Raw genomic sequence first — 22,634 nt, forward strand, 5'->3', positions numbered from 1 at the left:
TGGGTGGTGGATTAAACTGGGGTTTTCCACAGTAAAATTAAATTAAACGAATGTTTCAGCTTTGGAGATAAAAACGACACAAACCAAAGGATACAGTTTCAATTCACTGTTATACATTATTTATTACTATTATATTTTAATATCCTACGGCAGAAACATTTTCACATATTTCCTCGCTATGTTTTCTGGCACTTAGCAAATAGAAATACTTTAGATGATTTATACTGACCTTAAAAAAGAGAAGTTTGTCTCTTTTAACTTCAGACGGTGAGGATTAAAATGTCCTTTTATCGTCTTTAAATATCTGATCTCAACTGTAAATAACGCTTTCCAAGTTTAAACTTTAACGGTAGATTGTACTTAAATCAAAACTGTGCAGTTTGAATATCAAGGACTTTCCAAACCTTGAAAGCACCTAAAATAAATTCAAGGATTTCCCAAAGGAAGCCTGATTATATTATCTACGTAAAGTGAAGCAGATAATACTTCCGACTGCAAAATATCTGATTAATTTTGATTTTTTTTCAGCATTTTATGCAACTCTTTGTCTGCATTGTTAAAAATACAAAAATCTGCATCAGAAAACCTATAAATAGTTTTGTTTCCACAATTCTTCATAAAAAATAACAAAAATTTTATTACATGAAGGCCTTTTGGTTTCTATTTAATACCATGCTGCTGCAAATAACCGTTTAACTGTTTTTTTAAAAGCATATTACACAATGAAACATCACGTCATAAACAATAGTTAATCCATTTATTGAAAAACAATCTGTAGCATTTAATCTGAAAACAAGACAGATCGGTTTCAAGCTTTAGCTCTACCTATACCTGCAAGAAGACAGTTCTAATTTCTGACATGATGTAAAAAACACAAACAAAAAAGAAAAAAACACCTGGAAATTTAAGTGCTAAATACTAATAAATCTCAGTTAAAATCCCTACTTTTGCATTTAAAATAATACAAAACAAATCCATCTTACACTATGTAAGTAAGTGACCCAATGAAACTGTACAAATTTTCCTGCCACAAGACCCAGATGTGGCAACAATGACATCATGAAAAAATATATTTTACAAAACAAAAAATCCTAAAATCATCATCAGAAGGTCCTTTCATTAACAGGTGAAGGATTGAGTTGATTTAATATTTGAACAATCTTATTGCATTTTATAGTTAGTATTTAACACATTTTCTTTAAGAACAAAAAAAACACGGTAAAATACGTATATTTGGGGTAGAAGACAGAAACGACGCCTGGATGGATAAAGAAATGAAACGGTTATTGAAACTGTGGTCAGTCAGTGTTGAACCGTTTTAGACATCATGGCCCAAATGTTACAAATACATTCATCTCACATTTCAACATGAAACATGCTATGTGATTAATAAAGATTTTTAAAAGTCCCATCTTTAACTTTTAGTAGAGTCAGTAAATTGAACGACACATTATTCTGTTGGATGATCAAATCAACGTGAAATCAATGATTTAACAGATTCAGAGTTTCTATGTTACAACAAAGTTTAACACCAGATTAATTTACCTGGAAGGAGACGCATGAGAACGTGTGTGTGTGTGTGCGTGTGCGTGTGTGTGCGTGCGCTGACCTTTACAGTTGGGTGTGAAAAATATTGAATCGTTTTCTAAAAGATACATCATCTTTTATCATAATTTTCCAACAATACTGAGAAACGATTGGGCAAAGTTTCACATTTACAACAAAAGCTGAAAGTTCAAGCGGTTTTACCTCGACTTCTTTGAATCTTTAGAAACAAGAGAAAATAAATTAAGAACACTTAGACTTTCCTAAAACCCTTAAAGCTACAGTATACAACTTCTAGATATAAAAAATGCTTTTAAATATTTGATAATATACTGTCACTCTGTCATGACACAGATAATCTGTCTTCTCCCAGAAACTACAGAAACACACTGTTCAGTCAGAAACAACCAATCAGAGTCAGGAGGAGGGGCTTAGCGCTGTCAATCACCTTCTCTGGTACGCTAAAGCTTCTTCCCAACAGTAGAGCCCATCATGAATGCTAAGGCTAGTTAGCATGGCCACCAACGATGGTGGAGAAACAGTTTTCCTGTAATGATGAGTTGTTTCTCCGCCATTAGCACATTTAGCAGCAAATAGACTAGTTGATTGACAACGCTAAGACGTTCCTACAGAAGAGAATTAGGGTCACTGAAAAAAAAAAAGTCAGAATTCTAATAAAATTTAAAATTCAAAGATCAAAGTCAAAATTTTGAGAAAATAAATCCAGAATTTTTTTTAATTAATTTTCCCAGCGGCCCTAATCCTTTTCTGTACCAACCTCTTGGTTCTGATTGGTTGTTTTAGATTCATTTTTTCAGACGGCAAAAGCTTTAACAAACATGTAAATTAACAGATTTTTAAAAAAAATAAAACTTGCATACTGTAGCTTTAATTTGGGGTAGGATTAGATTTAATCACAAAACATGATCTGAATTGGAGGACGAACACAGAGTTAGCGTAACCGAGAAGGCACAGGATATCCGGCGGACTGATTGCTTCCCAGCGGCTCTACGGTGTGATGTACTCGAACTCCATGGGTCCCTGCGTCGGGGAGCTCATCGACGGCGACTCGGAGTCTGGCTGCAAGCGAGCGCCCGGCTCGGCGAACAGGTCGTCCCAGTACATCCCGCTCTGCGCCGAATTGTGCATGGCCTCCATTTCGGTGGGGCTCATCTCCTGCATGCTGCCGTCCTCCGATATGAACGGCGTTCCCGGCAGGTCGGTCACGTATGACTTCTTCTTCGACCTGCACGGCAGCAGGCGGTACAGGTTGTTGTCGCCGTCGTCTTTCTGCTTCCTGCCGCTCGGGTCCTGATTGTGGACTTGCTTGCAGTGGTGGGACAGAATCTGGTAGTTCTGGAACATGTCGTTGCACAGCAGGCACTGGTACCGCCTCTCGCCCGTGTGGCACACTTCGTGTTTAGTTCTGTACTCCGCCAGGGCGAACACCTTGTTGCAGAAGCGACACGGGTACTTCTTCTCCCACGAGTGGGTGTTGAAGTGACGCCGCAGACTCGTGATGCACACATACGGGCGTTTGCACACGGCGCAAACGTAGAAAGTCTTCCCATCCATGATCAGCTCATAGTGATCGTCCAGCTCCATTTTGTTCTTCTTCCTGTTGGGACTGAGTGTCGGCGACAGCGGTGCCTGGTCGAAGGCCTTTTTGGGCGTCGCCATTAAAGCTCTTTTCCCTTTGTTGGATTTTGATCCTCCTTCTCCTGGGTCTTCTTTCATTTGGACGATGTCGTATGTGTCCTCTCCGATGTTGGCGTAAACTTTACATCCGGATGAAAGCGAATCGATTTCCGTGCCGGTGTTGAGTGTCACCGTCTGTTTCGCCTCTATAGTTCCCTTGGCGCTGCTAGCAGAGACTCCGGAAACATCCAGAAGCCGTATTTTGGGATCGCCCTCCTGGGATGAAATGGCGACTTGCTTCTTGTGGACACCCAACATGTCGGTGCTTTCACTGGTCGGCTCCGGTGTGAGGCTGCCTGGTTGGGCGTGCGTCGCCGGGGAGTTACTGGAGCTGCGGTCCGGACTGTTCACCTGACACTTTGTGCCGTTAGTTTTTGGCGTGGCGGCTGCTTTCCGTGCATCCGCCCCAACATGATTCGAATCTTCGCTTTGTTTGGGTTCAACATTTTCCGATTCCACTTTTTCCAAATCGATGATGTCAGAAGGGTTGGCCTTGAGACTCGCGGCTCTGGTTTGAGCATCGGTGCAGGAGACAAACACCACATCATCGCCTTCCTCCTCGCTTCCCGCGGGTTTCTTTGTCTGGTTGAATTCCTCTGCGGAAATGGAGAAGGACTCCGTGATGACGGGCATAGTCTCCGGAGAGGCGTCGCTCTTGCTTCCCGTCTCCTGGGACAAACCCGGCAGACCTTTCACTTGTGACAGCGGCGAATGCAAGTTCGCAATAAACTTCACTCCCAGGATCTTTCCGGCGCGGATGAGTTCCTCCAGCATGTCGGAGCGGACGCGGATGATCCTGGAGCTGTAGATGTAGTTGAGGATGTGCTCAAAGATTTCTGGCCGGATGAAGTTGAGCTCGATGACTTGTCCGGCGACGGCAAAAAGCTGGTGAAAGTACGTGCTGGAGGCCGACAGGATTGTTTTGTGCGCTCTGAATTTCTTGTCCTGTATGATGATGGTGATGTCACAAAACAAGCCATTGCTCCGCTGCTCGTTCAGAGACTTGAGGACAGCTGCTGAATACTGCGTGTCGGTCGCAGATATCAGCTTTAGGCTTGGCATGGCTGCAGAAAGAGAGGAGGAAGAAACAAAAACAGAATAAAATCAGAGTCCAGTCTGTGTGGTCACCAGCTGTCTTTACATTAACCATAGAGATCCACAAATTGAAATTATGAAAAGTGCATGTGCTTAATCGAAACTCACAATTTTTGCTAAAAAACAAAGTTTTGTCAAGATTGAGATGGTTTTTCAGCTGTAATGGAATGGAAAAAAATTTTCAAATCTGCAACAGAAACACTTTTTTTGCACAACAGTCACATCATCAATAGCTAGGTGTTACTACTGGCAAAAACGACAGAGAAGACGACAGGAAGTAGTAGGAGGAAGATGGTTTGCTTTAGTTTTTTTGGACAATGAGCAGCTGGATCCAGTCCTCACAGCATCGCACAGTTCATAGAAAGTTGCCATTCTAAAATGTTGAATCTATAACTTTCCTGTAAAATCATTCATTACAATTTACCCAAAACATCGCATACGTAGCGGCTCCCAAATATCAGCGGCTTTTTGCTCCTATGCCTGAATAAGACGCCAACTTCTCTCATGTAACTGTCGCTGCCATGACTTTTAAAGACTTAACCCTTGAACAAGCTTATTGCTGCGTGATTTTATTTTAATTTCTTATTTAATGGAAACACCATAACTGTGAAATTATGTTTTTTAATGAGCATTAGCAGAATATTGGCAAAGTTTTGTGCACACTTCTAATGAAAATGCAGCTGGTTACAGCAACTTCTAATCTGTTTATTTTCCCGGGCGCCTTATATCTTCACAGAATAAGAATAACTCCCCATGCAACAGATATGAAATTATATCTAGAGTTCAATATAGAGAAAAATGTCAGTTCTTCTCACGTTCAACCATAAACTTAAATGTAACATTTTATTGGGATTTAATGAGATAGAACAAAGCAACAAAGTACTGCTTAATGGTAAACCTGTTGCAATTAAACAATTAAGCAAATGAAAAACTAAAATGAGCTTAATAATTTCCATTCTGATTAATTATTTTTGAATGGCAAATTTGTTTGAATAAACATCAAAAACCAGTTTATTAATGGTCTCAGTTGTGTTTATTTCTGTTTTCTTTTGTTTTTGGATGTCATGTTTTATTTTTGATAGTTATAGTGTGGCCTGTTCTTTAAAAAAATTATGTTTATCAATCTTTGAGAGGGAAAACTTGCTTTATTGTCCCACTATCAATATATCGCTTGAAAAGGGTCTCAAAACAACGTTACTGTTTATCACAATAGCTTCTGGAAGAATGTATTGTTGTTATTGTAACAGGTCTATCTGCTACCACCATGTCACATCCAGGGAATGTTCTGTTTAGAAAGATATGCAACGTCCGCATTTTACAAGTAGGGCAAAAAGTTCCGCTTTGATCCAATCGCACAACTTGGTTTGTAGCAACAGGAGCTCCTGTTGCTTTCATTCAACAATAGCTCTCTTCCATAAATGCTATTTCAATCTTCTAATGATGGATTGAACAGATGTTCTAGTTTCAGATATGATTCTGTAACAGAACCATGCTTTCATTTTTATTGTGCTGTTCGTCCATTAATGAGACCTTTACTGAACAGCTGTATTCCTACAGAATAAATTAAAAACAGGTGGAATAACTACTAATTTACTGACATCTGAAGGCAATTTGGCTGCACTGGATTTTATTTAGGAATGTCAGATAAAAGTGGATTGAACACAAATGTACATTATTCTTTTCAGATCTTTCTTTGTAATAGAAAAATATTAGACAAGCAAACATTGTTTGCCTTCCTCCTCGCTATTACGCAAAATCCAACTGACATCAATGAAACAGCGTTAAGTTCAAGACATAGGAGTAGACATTTAAATGACCGACAGCTGTAAGGTCACTACAAATAATTATTTTAAAAGGAAGGACACAAGGAAATCATTTCACAGGCTGTTATGAAGTGAAGGCGAACATATAATTGTGTTTAAGAGCTTTTAGAGAACTAAAACAATGAGGTTGTCCACGCTAATGGTTGCTTAGTGATAGTACAGTTTTATCAATAATACGGCAATTGCTAAATTTTAATTCATATAAGATCATAGAAACTGCCTTTATTAACAACAGCCTATGTCGGTTTTATAAGTGTTGTATTATTGGTCTGTAATACATCCGTAACTAGATGTTCAGCCGCTGCTTTTAGCATGCTAACAAAGGTAACGATGACTTCTCTTTAATGAAGAGGAAGCGCGGCCTGCTGCTTAGCATCCTGTTAGCATGCGGGTTTTTAATTACACAAAACGGGTGTAGAAATCACCTAGTGTCTCTATTTTTATACACAAAAAATGGTAATTAAATATTTACCTGCACCCCCGATGCCCGACCCAAATCTAAACCTGAAAGTTGTCAAAACAGTTGGAGTGTAAATAATTACCTTCGCTGCCGACTGACAACAGACCGGAAATTTCCTGCAGTCAGCTACACCACAGGAAGCACCGGGAGCCTTCAAAATAAAGGTACCTAAACTTGAGATTTCTATTCCAGTAACAAAAAAAAAAAGTTCATTTTATGAGAATATAATAGTTTATAGTTAAGCAGATGAGAATACATGTTTTGAAACCACACACTTATTTTATGATTTTTGATTAAAACAACTGAAATTATTGTGACCCTCCACTAATTTCTACTCGAAATGTTGGGATTCATTGGATACCACTGTTTAGATTTTCTTTTAAAGAAAGAAAGAAAATACAATAAATAAACAAGTCAAAAACATCAGACGTTTTCTGAAAGTTAGGAATATGGACAATGTTAAAATACACAGTGTTTTTAATAATGCCAAAGGACGAACTTGATTATACTTACTTTTGAATGGATTTATTCAGATGATGGTGCTATTGTGAATATAAGGGGGAAAATAATTATATTTCATTCATTAACAATATTTTAAAAATCAGAAAGCAATCAAGCTCAGCAGACTGCTCTAAAATGCTTTTAAGTATTTAGTTGCAAGACCTTTCTGACATTTCTAAGAGTATTACATCAATTAAATAGGTTTGATAAAATTGACTAAAGGAAAGAGTGAATGTTTTTATATTTCTTTGTTCAGAATAAACATGGGCTGAGCACATCAACAAAAGCGAGAAAATACTTAAAATATTTATTATTTTAAATATTCATAGATATTCATAATGAAATAAGAGTCTTAGCGTTATCTCAATAAAATAATGGCCCAAGTTTTCTATGCCAAAAGTGTTTTGTTTTTTTTCCTAAAAAATGTTTTGGTAAGAGGTGATAATTTTATTTATTTATTTATTTATTTATTTATTTATCATTCATTCATTCATTGGGGAAAATGACATGGGCCATTTACAGGACAGTAGGAACTATTATTCGGTGGATTCGGGAGGCAGAGGGAACCTTTTAAGCGTTGGATCACTTATCTCTTCCTGTTATTGATTGCGCACTAAAATAGAAAGCCATATCTCCTGTTTTACTCGCTATTCTCATTTTATTTTATAACTTTATTAAGCTGTAAGTCCTCGGAGGTCAGACGGGATGCCTCTGTCTGACCGGTCCAGCTCCGACGGCGGCAGGGACTCTCCGAGTCCTCGGGCCCGGAGACCCCGTACTCGATCCCGCAGCCGAAACCGTAGCCGAGAGCGTAGCCTGTCTCCGGACAGCTTTGGGCCCAAACTCCCGAAGCCCCGCAACAAGGAGAGGGAGCGAGAGGAGCGGGAACGTCGTTTCAAAGAGGCGAGAAACATCCGAAGATTCCGCATCGGGAGTCCCGGTCGGAGCCGCTCCAGGTCCCGGTCCCGATCCCGGTCCCGGGATCGCCACAACAACAGCACCAACAACAACCACGGCCACTGGTCCGAGCAGCGCGATGGAAAACACGGCGGCTTCAAAGATGACTATTACTACCAGCAGCAGAGGGACGACGTCCAGAGGCAGAGGCAGGAGGCGTTCATTGCCAGGTAGAAAAAATCCAGTTCATGTTCACGAAAAGCTGTTTCCTTGGTGATCTGTGGTTGCTTGACAACTGGAAGGTTGTAAGTTTGATTCCTGCTTCCGCCACACATCAACGGGAGCTTGGCATCTGATAGTTCATCTTCTTTACATTTGACGCCAAATCTGACCTGCTGCATTATTTCTGCTAACGAACTGAACCCCCATAGCATGACTCTGCCACCACCATGTTTTACCGTGGTCCTGCTTTCTCCATGTATGTCTGCATAATCATGACAATTACAACAAATAAAGGCTTGAAATATTTCACTCAGTCTGTAGTGAATCTATGTAATATGCGTTTCAGTTCCTCAAATGAACTTTTTCACAATATTTCTGAGAAATACCTTTAGATGTTACCATCGTCTTCTAGGTTGTTGTGGGTAAATAATGCTCTCCTTGCCTTTACAGCTGTGTGTTGAAAGGCTTAAAATTGTCCCTTAATTTTTCTATTTTTGGGTCATACACAGCAAAAACACAAAAATCCTACCAAGTTTTTTGGGTCTGGTTTCTAGTGCAAACGTCTCAGTACACTTGAATTAAGACGGAACAAACTTACAAGTAACTTTTTATGAAGATATAGTGGCTTGTTTTAAGTCAATAATTTCTTAATATTGATTTTATAAAGTGCTGACTTCACAGGTAGATTATTTCACTTATAAAATGAATTTTTTCTGCTGTTATAAGTAAAATAATCTGCAAGAAGAACTAGTACTTTCTCAGAAATATGAAGGAGTCATTGACCTAAACAAGCTCATATATCTTTCTAAAAAGTTACTTGTAAGTTGGTTTTGTCTTTTTCCAAGTGTTTGCGCTATAGATTAAAAATAATTGGTAAGATTTTGTGTTTTTGCAGTGTATCTTTAGGAGTATTATTGCGCGATGTTTGAACTTGGGAATTTGATTTATAACCAAACCCTTTTTTTTACTTATTGAGAACTCTCTAATCTGTCTGCTGTGTTTTCATGATTATTTTTGTTCTCTCTAACAAAACTCCAAGGCCTTCAGAAAACATAATTTACGTGTATTTATATTTTCTGATGTAAATGTGGTGATCCATTCCAGGCGTCTACAGGAGCGGGAGCGGATCGGTGAGCTCGGTTGTCCTGAAGTCTGGGGATATTCTCCAAGAGTGAAAGAGCCAGAGTGAGTGAAGAAAACCATCATCGATGTTCTTTCTGTTTCTGCTTTGGAGGAACGTTTGTGTTAATTATGGCTTTTCTCTCCATCAGCTCTGATGAATTCACACCAGTTGAAGAAGATGAGAAAAACAGCAGCTCAGAATCCAGTTCAGAGGGTAGGAACTGTTTGACTGGAAATGAGATGATTTCTGATACAATTCCTATAAAAAGTATTTGCCCCCTTGAATGTTTTACACTTTTGTTGCTTTTACAAATCAATGATGAGCAACAAAATCTGCCTTTTTTGTCAGACACTTTCAATAGGGATGAATATTTATACAATCATTTATTTCATGCTAAATGTTTTTATTATTTTGTAGAAATCAGAGTCATTTGACACTAAAATTTTGGTCATTTGACCAAAATTAAAAAAAATATTTGACAGAAATATTTCTGTCAAAAAAGCCAGATTTTGTTTCTTGTGACTGATTTGTAAAAGCAACAAAAGGATAAACCATCCAGTACATGCAGATTGTATGTTGGAACACAACTTACCTGCAAATCTTGGGCACCTGTATTTAACTCTAAGTTATTTTGTCTCTACTTAACAGAGGAAAAGAAGAAGAAAAAAAAGAAGAAGAAGAAGTCAAAGAAGAGAAAGACCAAGAAACACTCTGAGGACAGCGAGTTGGAATCAGATTCAGAAGGTGAAACATTTTAATTTCTTTACCCAACAAATCTGAATGTCTTATCACTTTTATAAGCTGAAATGTTTTTGTTTTCTACAGAGGAAGAAGTAAAAAAGAAGAGAAAGAAGAAGAAAAGTAAGAAGTAAGTTCTCATTTGCCACACTAATAACGCTCTGGTACGTTTTTGTTGTGATCGATGAAACATCTCGATTTTGCTGCAGGTCGAAGAAGTCCAAGAAGAAGAAGGCGAAGAAGAGCCGGAAAGAGTCCAGTGACTCCAGCAGCGAAGAGTCGGAGGAAGAGGAAGAGGAAACTGGTGGGCTGATGTGGGTGGAGAAAACCGGCGTTGATGAGAACATCGTTGGTCCGGAGGCGCCGCTCACTCATCTGTCGCAGGATGACAAACCGCTGGAGTGAGTCTCTTCTTTAGCTTTCTCATTTTCCTTCAGATGTTTTCTGGAACCCAATCATGCAGTTTATTTCTTTGTGAGTTTTGTGTTTGTGAAACTCCTGTTGTTTTTTGTCTTCCTCCAGTTTCGGCCACGCCCTGCTGCCGGGTGAAGGTGCTGCCATGGCGGAGTACGTGAAGGCGGGCAAACGGATCCCTAGAAGAGGAGAAATCGGTCTGACCAGCGACGAGATCGCAAACTTTGAAAAGTCTGGTTACGTCATGAGCGGCAGCAGGTGAGCAAAATCTTTGAAGTAAATTAGAGCTGAGACGATTAATTATGATGAATTGATTATTGAATAATTATCAACTAACACCAATACTGGAAAATACAGACTCTAAAAAGAGGCAATTTGCTGAAAGAACAACACACTAAGAGCAGCAATTAAGCCAAAACTGTTCAAAAATATAAATATATATTTAAGAAGAAAAACCTTTTTTGTGCAAAAATGTTCAACCCAGACCTCCAAAGTTTTAGCTTCAAAAGTATTTTTGATCAAATGATCAATAATTCACTAAAGGAATGTTAATGCATTTTAGGTAATAGTGATATTTTTTTATTTTAAAAAAGTGATTTATTTATTTCTATTTTTATGTATTTCTAATGTTGTATAAAATAAGATTAAGTGGTTAAATAAAAATCTGAAGAATGTGACAATTATTTTCAGATTAACCATCAGAATAATTGATAGAATAATCAAATAATTTAGTTGCAGCCGGTATGAATAGGAAATTTTTTCTACTTGGAAATAATATACGAGGTATTTTGACACACCAGAAATATTCATCTGTGTAATGTTTTTCTTGCAAACATTACACTGTTCATAACTCGAACATGTTGTCATATTACACTATTGACTATATATGACTAATAAATATATCTTATTGGAATTTTATGTGATAGACAAAATGTGAAGTGGGAGCATTTTGCATAAAAGAAAAACTGAGAAGTGTGGTATACGTTTGTGTTCAGCTCCTGCTACATACACACATTTATGTAAATAAATAACGTCAGGCTAGAGTGGTGCTCCTGGGGGCCCTAATCAGCCACTTAACTCACATATGCCATGTTTGCCCATATAACCATTCTTTTGCATTTTTCCATATTTGTACTTTCTGTAACGCTGACATTTTGTCTTTTTTCCTCCTGCAGACATCGTCGTATGGAGGCTGTGCGTCTGAGGAAGGAGAACCAGATCTACAGCGCGGATGAAAAGCGAGCTCTGGCCTCCTTCAACCAGGAGGAGAGGAGGAAACGCGAGAGCAAGATCCTGTCGAGTTTCAGAGAAATGGTGTACAGAAAAACCAAAGGCAAGGAGGAGAAGTGACTGTTGCTTAGTTTCCCTTCATCTGGAAGGATTTACTTTGTCTGGTGGCTTAAAGTGTAATATTTTATTTCTGAGAGTGCTCCTAAATTCAGTCGTCCTTCCGTGAGGATGAATTTTAACTGTAAAGGAATGTCTGAAAGTGAAGTCTAATTGTAATTTTTTGTTTATTTCTACTAATCCACATGAGCAGAGAAATAAAAATCTTTTATCTCCACTGTTCTGTTCTTGAAGTTGTACTGATAAAAACTCCTGAAAATAAATTGAAAATAATCTTACTGTAGATCTTCTGAAAGGTTCATGTAAATGTTTCAGCTTGTTTATAATGTAACAGATAACTGAAAACCACATGTTCACCTTCAACCTTTTTTTGTAAACTTAATATCAACAAAAGATATACATAAAAGAGCAACTGTGCTTCTACTAATCAGTAGAAATGATCAGATATGACAATACTTTATAAGTATTTTGTAGTTATGTAGGCGTCCAGTAGATGCCTTTAAAAAATGTATTTAAAATGCTAATCATTAAAATAGCATCTATGTAAAACTCGTTTAAAAAAAACAAAACACTTCTAGTGAGGAACAGTTTAATCACAACTGATTTTTAAAAGACATTTATATATTTAATTTACAACATGGACATTTCTGCTCCTCATAATCCTCAATTACTTGATGTTCTCGAGTCCCTGCAAAGGAAAAAGACAGAAAAAATGTCATTGAGCTCCAGTTTTAGTAATATTTATAGGAAAACTACAGGTTTGACTTCAATCACATAAAATCTACACATAATCTTGGATCTCCCTGAACCAAAGCTTTTAGGTGAAAACATTTCAGTCAATTCTCTCCAACTGTAGATGAAATGTTGTAGAATTAGCCAGATAATGTAAAGATTTGTACAAAAAAAGAAGAAAAGAAGTTATTTTAGTTTGTAAAATCTAAAAGTTAAGAGCTCAGAGTCGATTAACCCCATAAAGAACAGCAACACTGGTCATTGAGGATTTCCCCCATTTTCACAAATTAAAGAAACTTCTTTCACTAACTGTGAAGATAATTATTTCACTACTTATGGCATACCTTTGGTTATATTTGACTGATAAGCGTTGATGCAGAACTGGAGGTAAATTAACACGTAGTAAATGTCTAATAGCAATAAAACTGTCCAGGTTCGCAATTTTTTAAAGAAACTCACCCCAATTTTAGGTCCTAAAAAGTCTTAAATACACCTAGAGTTTCAGCACAACGTATTCAATTACATTGCCTGATAAGCATTGTCATTTTAAATAGTGTACGCAAATATCTGGTTCCAATTGTTAGCTGCTAAGTCTTTGTGTAGCTGGTTGGACTTTTTCCAAACATCTACCAGAAAATAAAAGCACGTAAATAAACAAATTTCTTCGTTTTACTGCTGTTTTTGATTTAAAACAGATTCACCTTGGAGTTAAAGTACTGCTCCGTCCCCGACACTCTCTTGTCCCTCTCCATCAGATACCACTGCCACGGATTCCGAGCGATCCTTTTCTCCTGCCCGGGGATAAAACAGTTGCAGTCACACAAATTACGGCAGACATTAGCGGCCAGACAGCAGCATCGGTCAGAGTCACCCTTCACCTTTCCTCCGTTGGTGAACTTATGGATGTGTGTGGTCACAATGCCCGGAAGGATCATGCAGACTGTCATGAGGCCGAAGGCGGGGAGGATTTCATACCACATCTTGCGTTACTTCAGCAACCAGAAACAAAGAAGAAGCAGCGAGGACAACGTTGTCCTCCAAAAATATCAAGGAAATCTGTCTATTATGCTAACGCTGCTAACAAAATGTCGACCGCTCAGCTCCGACTTCCGTAACCAGAAGGAATGATTTCCGGTATGAACTTCTCAAAATTAAAGCATCAAAATCTTCTTTTTTTATGACAAGCAACGTTTAAATGTGCGTTACCGCCACCTACTGGAAGGGAGTGTGGGACGCTCAATATACATCCCACACAGACAAAACATGAAAATAAATTTCTAAATAATTTGGGTTCATTCATAAGTTGAATTTGGTTTATATATTTTTGTTTTGGTATATAAGACACACGTTTACATCAAATTCTCGTTCTTATAAAAATAAAAATACTTCACACACTCATTTACTCTTGTTGGGCTTTTATTTAGAGACTACATTAAAGCGGAAACTGCTCAAATTTGTGTTTTTTTTTTTTTTTACCAAATTAAACTTAAAAGAAAAATTGGAGTTAAAATAATACGAAACAAATGGGAGAAAGAAAATTCGTGAAATAAAGTGTTTTCTCTTTAGCTCCCCCTGGTGGCGGTGACTTTGAATCGCTAGTTTAGCCGTTAGAGAGGAAGTTGGTCAGGTCGGTTGCTACAGGCTGGCTAACTTGTAAAAAAGTAAACAAGTCTGTTGGCTGAGACGAAAATAAACACCGTAACCTTTCAACTATGAAGGAAGACAAAGAAAACACTCGACCGAAAGACAAAAGAGTGGAAATAAAATGTGAAGATGGAGAGAAGACGGAGAAGTGTAAGGAGAAGAAAGAGGCCATGACAAAGGTAGAAGTTGCTAACAGAGCTATTGTTGCTACAAGCAGTCGGTTTAGCGCTTGAATAGTTTTAAAAAAATAACACTATGATGTTTATCATGTTGTATTTTTTATATCTATATAAATGTGAACATTTTAAATAGGATAATAAGTTCTACTTTATAGCAGTTTATGTGTAATTATGAAGTTTATGATCAATTGCATTCATACTAAAATGTTCTAGATTGTGATCAGAAGATTACCTCCAAGTCTGAGTAAAGAGGAGCTGGAGGAGCAGCTGCAACCTCTTCCAGAAGTGGACTACATGGAGTTTTTCTCCAACGACACCAGGTACTTCCTTCTGTCAAGCCTCCTCTGGTCATAAAAATATATAATAACTTGCTTATTTTACTAAACATGCTTTCTTTTCTCAGCCTTTTCCCACATCTCTTCGCAAGGGCTTACATCAGTTTCAAAAATCAGGAGGACATCGTTCTCTTCAGGGATCGATTTGATGGATATGTGTTCATAGATAACAGAGGTAAGACTGGGGAGAATAGTTGAGAAAGTTTACCAAAGAGTGGAGGCTATGCATCATTTTTGTCTATGTGTGTTTTTTAATAGGACAGGAGTATCCTGCCATTGTGGAGTTCGCACCTTTCCAGAAAACCGCCAAGAAAAGAAATAAGAAGAAGGACTCAAAATGTGGAACAATTGCTGAAGGTGAAATTTTTTACACTTTTCTAGTCTGATCTGTAAACCAATAAACAAATTTAATTTACCCAGGGTTTCTTTAAAACATCTGTAGCAGATCAGGCTTAGGAGCACCACAATTTATTGTAATCAGATTCTTTCCTCTATAAATTAACCCTGGACTTCACATGTAAAAATTAAAATGTTACAGAAAAACAGACAAAAAGCAAATAACCTTTCAATTAATCCAACTGCAGTAAAGTTTGAATAGTTTTGACACTTTCTGTTGTTTTTAATTAGATTAATGCTCAGCAGGTACAACCTTTTAGCTATAATCATGTATATATTATAACTACAGTCTTAAATGTTTTTTGCAATTAAGATAGAATTTTAAAAACAACCAATTCCACTGTCCAGACTATGTAATGTTATATTTAGTGTTTTAGTTGGTACACAATTTTAAACATGTTTATAAAAATATGAGATTAATTCTGTGATGGAGTATTAGGGCCACTGTGGATAAAAGAAAAGGGAAAAAAGCGGTCCAGAGTACAATTATGCCAAAAAACTCTAACATTTTTTAGATTAATTTTACATAACTACAAGGAAAAAACTTGTAGACATGTGATTTCTACATCTCTGGTTTTGAAAAGTTGTAGATTTGCTAGAAAGAAATTACGGTCTTTCTGGTACAGGATAAGAGCTTGGATGTACCGCTTATATCCACATAGTCACCCCCTACCTTTACCACCTTAATTTTGTGAGATTTTTGACATTTACTTTTGTAATTTCTGAGATTTTTCTAATAAATTTAAGAGTTTTTTTCTTAGAAATGTCTGACTCTGCAATGTCATAGAATACCTTTTATTTTAATATTGTAAATGTATCCCTTTAATCATGGAAAATTGTAGAAAAATAAACATTCTGTAAATTCATCATCTGAAATTATCCCAATTTGTTTCTTGCAAATGTGTGAAATTAGTCTAAAATGTTCTGTTTTTACCTCTCCAAAGAATCACCAAAAATTAGTTTTCTGTCAAATCTCTTGTTATTTTGAAGAGTCAGATTTTAAGAATCCCACAGCATGACAAATCCTCTACCTTACTTTACAGCAGGCATGTAGCGGTCAGTCTCATAAGCATCCTTCGTTTCACACCAGACCAACACAGAGGCTACCTTGTTGCCGAAAACCTTCAAAAACACAGTTAAAGTCTCAAATAATTTATGTTTGTGACGGTTGGACAGAAAACAGATTTTCCTGGCAGAACTCCCAAACAGTTAGCAAATAATGGTCATTATAGAAAAACTGATGATGCACTAATTTTTTACATTTCGCTTTCAAGGGTTATTTTCTTTTCTTACCTCCTGTTTTTTTTTTTTTTTATTGTGGTTGTTCTTATTTTTATTATTTAAATTTTCTTTTAGATCCTGATTATAAAAGGTTTCTTGAATATTACAATGGAGATGGAGAGAAGCTGACATCCACACCGGAGACTCTGCTAGAGGAGATCGAGGCAAGATCGAAGGAGCTTGAAGGTTTGTTTACATTCGCTGCTTCACTGTAAATATGGCAGCTGCAGAAAGCTGAATAAAATAATTTAGGAGTATTTTTCTCTTTCTAGCCAAAAGAACAACTCCTCTTCTGGACTTCCTGAAGAATAAACAGGTAAACTTAACACAGTCATCTGAGAAATATGTTACAGATCATCAAATACATTTTAATAACAAAGATGAGCTAAATATAGTTTCAAATGATTCATGTATTTATTAAGCAGAAAAAAACTAATCTTTAATAAATATGAAACATAAGTCCAGACTACCCTTATTATTTATATGAAATGTTGTTGCTCCAAAAAGTTAAAATAAAAAGCAGCAGCCGACAAGAAAGAGGGTAATTATTTTAAACAAATTTAATACTAATAGACTTTGATCCGGATGAACAAATCCACTGTTTATTAAATCTGCTGTCATGAAAGCTAATAATTTTGTTTAATACAAAATAATCTAATTAATGTTTGGAGCAAACTTAAGTTTACTGTCAGTTGGGGTGTGAAGATTTTTTTTTACATTATGTGAATCCAAATATGATTTGTGACAAGTTTGTAAATTTACAAAACAGTATAGAAAGAGACAAATAAAGAAAATCCTTGACTGTTGTTGGAGTTAAATTATGAAAAGTGTAGTTTAAAAAAAAATAACGAGAAAGAAAATATTAAATGGTTACCATGGTAAATAACTTAAAATTGTGTTATATCTGTTTTTGATTGTTTTTTCTTTTATGTGTCTGTTTAGTGCTTTGTATATAAGAAGTGATATTTTATTTAATAATAATTTAATTTAATTTAATTTGATGTGTGGGAAAGACCTTGATCTTCTGCCTGCATCTTTTCAGTCGTCGCTTAAATTGTTGCTCTGTTTCGAGGTATAACCAAAACTAAAATTCAGAGAACATTTTTGTTAGCTTAAATAAATAAAGGTACTTAATGGGGAAAACTATAACTAACTGCGACTATATTTTATGTTTTTAAAACTAATTAAAACATCCTGAAATTATTGATAAAATATCCTTCATTTTTGTGTTTATGACTCGCTAGTCTGCAAAATGGCGACAGCAAAAGTTGTTCAACAATAATTTAAAAACAATAATTTTCTGTTGAGTATTTATTACCCAATCGATGTAACATAATCAGAATACAATACTTTGAGATTTGTGAGTTCTACACCTAAAAATGAACCAACTACAACTAAAAAAAACTAAACTGAAACTAAACGATATTTAACTGACACTAACTAATAAAAACTAGCAAACACACTCCAAAAACTAATTAATTAGACAAACAAAAAGTCACAACGAAATAAAACTAAACTCTAATGAAAACCCAAAGCTATCATTAACACATTATCAGATGACTGACCGAATGAATAAAAAGTTGAACAAAATCAAATCTTTAAGTGAAAGTGTTTGTCAAAGAAATTTAGCTAGAGACATTTTTACAGAGATTTCATTGGATCAACTCAAAAAAATCAACCAATGAGCCGTTGTGGTCGATAAGAAATAAATAAAAATGGTCCATGCGTGCTAGAAGGAGCTATTTTGTTTAGGTTTGTTAATATCTGTCTTAATGTCTTGCTGTTCAGAGACTGAGGGAGGAGAAGAAGGAGGAGAGGAGGAGGAGAGAGCTTGAGCGGAAGCGTCTGCGTGACGAAGAGCGCCGCAAATGGAGGGAGGAGGAGCGGAGGAAGAGAAAAGAGGCGGAGAAGATGAAGAGACTGGAGAAGCCTTTGGAGAACAAAGACAAGGACCAGACTAAAGAAGAACCAAAAATTAAGGTTTGTGTTGCAGAATTTCAGAGCCGTTTCTAAATCTGCGTCATTTCCAGGGTGTTTTATTTTATTTATTTTAATTTCAGCTCCTGAAGAAGCCAGACAAAAGCGATGACGGCGATTCTGAGAAACCCAAAGAGAAATTCAAGAGACCAGAGAAGCCACACAGAGAGGACAGAGCGTCAGGCGGCGCCGACCACAGGAGGAGGCCGAACTTTGAAAATAAGGAGGAGCGAGAAAGAAAGTCAGTGTCTTCACTCGTTTCTCTGAATTTGCTGAGTTCAAACTAGTAATGTGCGGATTGATACTGAAATATTGATGCTTCTGTTTCCAAACCTCTAAGCTTTAAGATCAATTCCCAAATCCAAGTATTAATACTTTCAATACTTCAGTCATTTGAAATGCTGTATCTGAACAAGATATGTTAGAATGTAACTAAATTACTGAGATGTTGCCTAAATGAAACAGGGCGGAAGGGAACTACTTTTCCTTCCGCCTGGCAATGCCCAGTGGCAGATCATAAAAGAAGTCACACTTGGAGATTTTTCAGCTTTCATTTTGTAGTATTTCCTAAAAATTAAACAAGAGTTTATTTCTGTAGGATTATTACTTTACTAATTTTATTTTTATTTTTAGTTTGTAACACCATTTTCAAACATTTTGTATGATTTTCTGCTGTTGTTAAAATAACCCAGCTATAGTAAGTGAACCAGCTACCTCAATGTACTTCTGAACTTAAAATCAAAATGTTAGAGTACATCGAGTTATTTTTATGAAGCCATGATTTGAATTGCAACACTTGGTTTTTGCACAAAGCATCAGATCGGGATCGGTATCGCTAAGCTCAGCTACAGTTTTATTCAGTATTGGATCGGAAAGGAAATTGGTGTTATCAAACATCGCTAGTTCAAACTGCAGCAACTAAAACAGGAAGTGGTTGTTTTTTTTTACTTGGCAGAGGGAACGAAGACGGGCGGAAGGAGTTCAGGGAGCGCGACTTGGACCGTGAGAAGGAGAGGGAACGACGGCTGAGGGAGAAGGAGCGCATCCGACGGCAGGACGAGGAGCGGCGGAGACGGCGGGAGCAGCAGGACGGAGAGAACACGTCCAGAAAACGAGAGGAGGAGAGCAGAAAGGAGAAGGCGATGGAGAAGAGGAGGAGCGAGAACTCTGCAGACGCCGATAAGATGGAGAAACCAGCCAGAGAGAACAAGAAGGAGGAGAGCAGTAAAAGAGAGAGACTTCGTAATAAGGTAGGAGCTGCTGGGTGTCAGAGCGCCATGTTTTGTTGTTTAGAGACCATTTTCAAGTAACATAATGCAAGAACAAATGATCAGAGATCAATAAACTTTAAATTCTAATGTCCATTTAACACTGGAACTGGAAGACATTTTAAATATTCAAAATAAACAAAACAACAAATGAAATGGATTAGGAAGTCTTTGTAAACAAATAGTATTCATCAGAATGGAAATTATAGCATTAATTTTAACTTATCGTGCGATTTAATTGATTATTGCAACACAATGACAAACATTTTGAAACTATTTTCCTCCGAATATTTTCTAAAAACCCGACAAATGTTGTGAAAAGCGGCTCGGAACCCGGTAGCAGTTTGTGTTTTCCCTGTGTTGAAGCATTTCTGTTTCTCTGTGTCAGGACCGGCCTGCCATTCAGCTGTACCAGCCGGGGGCCCGTAGCCGCAACCGCACCACCAGAGGCGGCGCCGACTCCGGCTCCGCCGACAGGAAACCCGACTCCGACAACAAGAAGGGGGCCGACAGAGGGGAGGACTGAGTGGGTTTCTGGTTCTGGAGCTTTTTAAGTTTGGTGAAAAGGCCTGTGAGGCTCAGCGTGACCCCGCAGCGCTAACACGCAGCGCTAACATGGCGAGGGGGGCTGCAGCGGCTCCAGTCCCAGTGGAGGCGGGGATTTGAGCCTCTCAGAGCCTCTCAGAGCCTCGTTGAGACCCTGTTTGGTTTTTTTTTCGTTACGAGAGGCAGTGGTTTGTAAGAGTGCAGCTGCAGGGCGCAGAGGGTAACGCCGAAGCTTCCCTGGGACCATGAGATCTCACAGTGACCTTACATCGTTAATGTTCTTGAGGGAAAAGGTTTCACCGCAAACATCTGTTAGCTCGTTCATTTAGATCAGAATGTGCAAAAATAATCTCTTCTGTCAGCGCTATGCTTTAGATCTTTCACACGCTGTACCCCACTCTACGCAGAGACAGAAAATCCACTGATGTGCAGAAACTACAGTGGTTCCCCGAAGTCCACACACCCAGAGAGAAATTACAGGTTGTTATGACAAATATTATTATATTTTTAACTTTAACGTGACATATTTCCTGTATAATGCAACAGCAGTCATAGTAATCTAGTTAATAACCAATAACCATTAAAGCTGCAGTATGTAACATTTATAAACTTTTTTTTTTAGACGTTTGTTGAAACTGTCACCATGTCGTGACGGTTTGGTGTGCTAAAGATCATTTATGAAATTTGAGCTCTTTTGCCTTCTCCCAGTACTAACTAGAAACAACCAATCAGAGCCAAGAGGCGGGTCTTAGCGCTGTCAATCAGTCATGAATGCTAAGGCTAGTTAGCATGGCCACCTGTAATGGCAGATAAACAGTTTTCCTGTAACGGTAAGTCGTTTCTCTGCCATTATTATATTTAGTAGCGTGTACCCGAGGTTAACTGACAGCGCCAAGACCCTCCTCCTGGCTCTGATTGGTTGAATTTTGTCAGGACTGTTGCATTTCTTCAGATGGCAGTAGTGGTTCAGAGAGGAGGTGAAGGAAATCAATCTTTTCACAGATTATCTGTCTCATGACAAACTGTCACAACATGCTGACAGTTTTAACAAATATATATATAAAAAATATTTTTTTATAAAAGTTGCACACTGCAGCTGTTGAAACATCTGATTTATTTTCAGCCTTCCTTTTATTTTTTTTATAGAGTTTGTCCTCCTTCCACATCTTGACTTGGCAATATTTGCGTACTCTACCTTCAGATGACCAGTTTTAATTCTGGCCTTTATTTAGGCCGTTCCAAAGCTTAAATTTTCACACCCTGAAGCATTTTTTGTTCATTTGGTCGGATGTCTTGACTGTAACGGTAAAAAAAAAACTCTTTTCAGCTGTCGAGCTGATATTTGAAGGTTTTGTGCCAGAATTGACTGCAGTTTGGGTCTGTTTATAATTTAATCTGCTTTAGCAAAACTCTAATCCCACATCCTGATGCAGCCACCACCATGTTTCGCCGTAGGTATGGTGTTCCTTTTGATGATGTACTGAGTTGCCAAATAGACACTTTTAGATCGTGTCATTTTTCCTGAAGGTTTTGGGAGGCTGAACATTTTTCAGGTTAATCAGATTTACTGTAATTGTTGTCAGATGAAGAATCTTTTCAACATAGTTTTAGTTTATTCTCAGGTTTTTCTTTTGAATTGTACAAGATATATGTCACATTAAGGATGAAAAAAGTTTTGAAAAGGTTTATTCTGGCCTGTGTTACAACATGGATGTGTGAACATTTTGGACACACTTGGTTTATGGTTTGTACTAAATAATATAACCTACTATTTTGCTTTGGGATTTTTATGCAACTGATGGAGGAGAAAGCCATTTCTGACCATACTTGCCATGTTACATCTATGCTTGCATGAAGACTTCTTAGTCAGAGGGATCAACATGTGACCTTCCCCCACTTTTCTAACTCAGAATCAACTTAAACATTCATTTTTGTGAACTGAGTAAAACATCGGAACAAATATTTGCTGGTAATACTAATAAAATTACACAATCTCTGCCTAGAAATAAAAGTACTTGCTGAAGTTTGTTTCTGTTTTTACTTTGCACCATTTTCCATCTCAACTTTTGATTTTCTAAGCACGAATATTTAAAAAAAATATACTAGGGAATAATTTAAGGATAAAACTGTTTAATGTCTTGATTACTGAACAACATATACATTTTTAATATCAAGTGATTAAGAATATCTGTACTCTTTAAATAAACTATTTGGTATTTGCATTTGAGCAGCTAAAACTGAATGAAAAGATTTTGATAAACATTCAAGTATTAAGTTTGATCAAGAAACCTATCTTATGTGAAAACGCAAAAAAAAAGAAAAAAAAGAAACATATTTAATGGACCAATCTGTCGTGCTATTTGTTTTGAAAATAAAATGGTACACCTGGAGGATAGGTGACTCTGTCCAGGGT

General features: G+C 37.3%; 4 protein-coding genes across 5 annotated transcripts; 2 read left to right on the plus strand and 2 right to left on the minus strand.

The window, feature by feature from the left end:
- Positions 1 to 738: 738 nt before the first annotated feature.
- Positions 739 to 6,786, minus strand: zbtb33 (zinc finger and BTB domain containing 33). 2 transcript variants are annotated; one of them, XM_028008328.1, is made up of 2 exons: positions 6,704 to 6,786; positions 739 to 4,307 (listed from the first exon to the last, which is right to left on the minus strand). In XM_028008328.1, the coding sequence occupies exon 2, from the start codon at positions 4,303 to 4,305 to the stop codon at positions 2,554 to 2,556; it is 1,752 nt and encodes a 583-aa protein (XP_027864129.1). In that variant the 5' UTR covers positions 4,306 to 4,307; positions 6,704 to 6,786; the 3' UTR covers positions 739 to 2,553. The 2 variants fall into 2 exon arrangements, with proteins under 2 accessions (XP_027864129.1, XP_027864130.1); XM_028008329.1 differs by having other exon boundaries at positions 6,634 to 6,761.
- An 884-nt stretch (positions 6,787 to 7,670) lies between these two features.
- On the plus strand, positions 7,671 to 12,082 carry nkap (NFKB activating protein). Its single transcript, XM_028008335.1, has 8 exons — positions 7,671 to 8,249; positions 9,346 to 9,426; positions 9,513 to 9,577; positions 10,013 to 10,108; positions 10,190 to 10,232; positions 10,312 to 10,503; positions 10,625 to 10,774; positions 11,692 to 12,082. The coding sequence occupies exons 1-8, from the start codon at positions 7,828 to 7,830 to the stop codon at positions 11,864 to 11,866; spliced, it is 1,224 nt and encodes a 407-aa protein (XP_027864136.1). The 5' UTR covers positions 7,671 to 7,827; the 3' UTR covers positions 11,867 to 12,082.
- A 353-nt stretch (positions 12,083 to 12,435) lies between these two features.
- ndufa1 (NADH:ubiquinone oxidoreductase subunit A1) lies at positions 12,436 to 13,737 on the minus strand. Its single transcript, XM_028008339.1, has 3 exons — positions 13,474 to 13,737; positions 13,297 to 13,386; positions 12,436 to 12,551 (listed from the first exon to the last, which is right to left on the minus strand). The coding sequence occupies exons 1-3, from the start codon at positions 13,573 to 13,575 to the stop codon at positions 12,531 to 12,533; spliced, it is 213 nt and encodes a 70-aa protein (XP_027864140.1). The 5' UTR covers positions 13,576 to 13,737; the 3' UTR covers positions 12,436 to 12,530.
- Positions 13,738 to 14,179: 442 nt separating this feature from the next.
- upf3b (UPF3B regulator of nonsense mediated mRNA decay) lies at positions 14,180 to 22,244 on the plus strand. The gene is made up of 10 exons (XM_028008330.1): positions 14,180 to 14,418; positions 14,632 to 14,738; positions 14,822 to 14,928; positions 15,012 to 15,110; positions 16,506 to 16,616; positions 16,703 to 16,746; positions 18,219 to 18,410; positions 18,491 to 18,648; positions 19,363 to 19,657; positions 20,064 to 22,244. The coding sequence occupies exons 1-10, from the start codon at positions 14,308 to 14,310 to the stop codon at positions 20,199 to 20,201; spliced, it is 1,362 nt and encodes a 453-aa protein (XP_027864131.1). The 5' UTR covers positions 14,180 to 14,307; the 3' UTR covers positions 20,202 to 22,244.
- The last annotated feature ends 390 nt before the right edge of the window (positions 22,245 to 22,634 follow it).

The sequence above is a fragment of the Xiphophorus couchianus genome, chromosome 23 (assembly GCF_001444195.1).
Source record: "Xiphophorus couchianus chromosome 23, X_couchianus-1.0, whole genome shotgun sequence".
Classification (NCBI taxonomy): Eukaryota; Metazoa; Chordata; class Actinopteri; order Cyprinodontiformes; family Poeciliidae; genus Xiphophorus; species Xiphophorus couchianus.

Excerpts from the sequence above, each read along its gene's own strand:
- ndufa1 (XM_028008339.1), bottom strand. The coding sequence starts at position 13,575 with ATGTGGTATGAAATCCTCCCCGCCTTCGGCCTCATGACAGTCTGCATG. Across the intron at positions 13,387-13,473 it reads AGTTCACCAACGGAGGAAAG|GAGAAAAGGATCGCTCGGAA; the intron begins GTGAAGGGTGAC and ends ATCCCCGGGCAG. Across the intron at positions 12,552-13,296 it reads AGCAGTACTTTAACTCCAAG|GGACTCGAGAACATCAAGTA; the intron begins GTGAATCTGTTT and ends TTTCCTTTGCAG.
- nkap (XM_028008335.1), top strand. The coding sequence starts at position 7,828 with ATGCCTCTGTCTGACCGGTCCAGCTCCGACGGCGGCAGGGACTCTCCG. Across the intron at positions 8,250-9,345 it reads CAGGAGGCGTTCATTGCCAG|GCGTCTACAGGAGCGGGAGC; the intron begins GTAGAAAAAATC and ends GATCCATTCCAG. Across the intron at positions 10,504-10,624 it reads CAGGATGACAAACCGCTGGA|TTTCGGCCACGCCCTGCTGC; the intron begins GTGAGTCTCTTC and ends GTCTTCCTCCAG.
- upf3b (XM_028008330.1), top strand. The coding sequence starts at position 14,308 with ATGAAGGAAGACAAAGAAAACACTCGACCGAAAGACAAAAGAGTGGAA. Across the intron at positions 14,419-14,631 it reads AGAAAGAGGCCATGACAAAG|ATTGTGATCAGAAGATTACC; the intron begins GTAGAAGTTGCT and ends AAAATGTTCTAG. Across the intron at positions 15,111-16,505 it reads ATGTGGAACAATTGCTGAAG|ATCCTGATTATAAAAGGTTT; the intron begins GTGAAATTTTTT and ends ATTTTCTTTTAG.
- zbtb33 (XM_028008328.1), bottom strand. The coding sequence starts at position 4,305 with ATGCCAAGCCTAAAGCTGATATCTGCGACCGACACGCAGTATTCAGCA.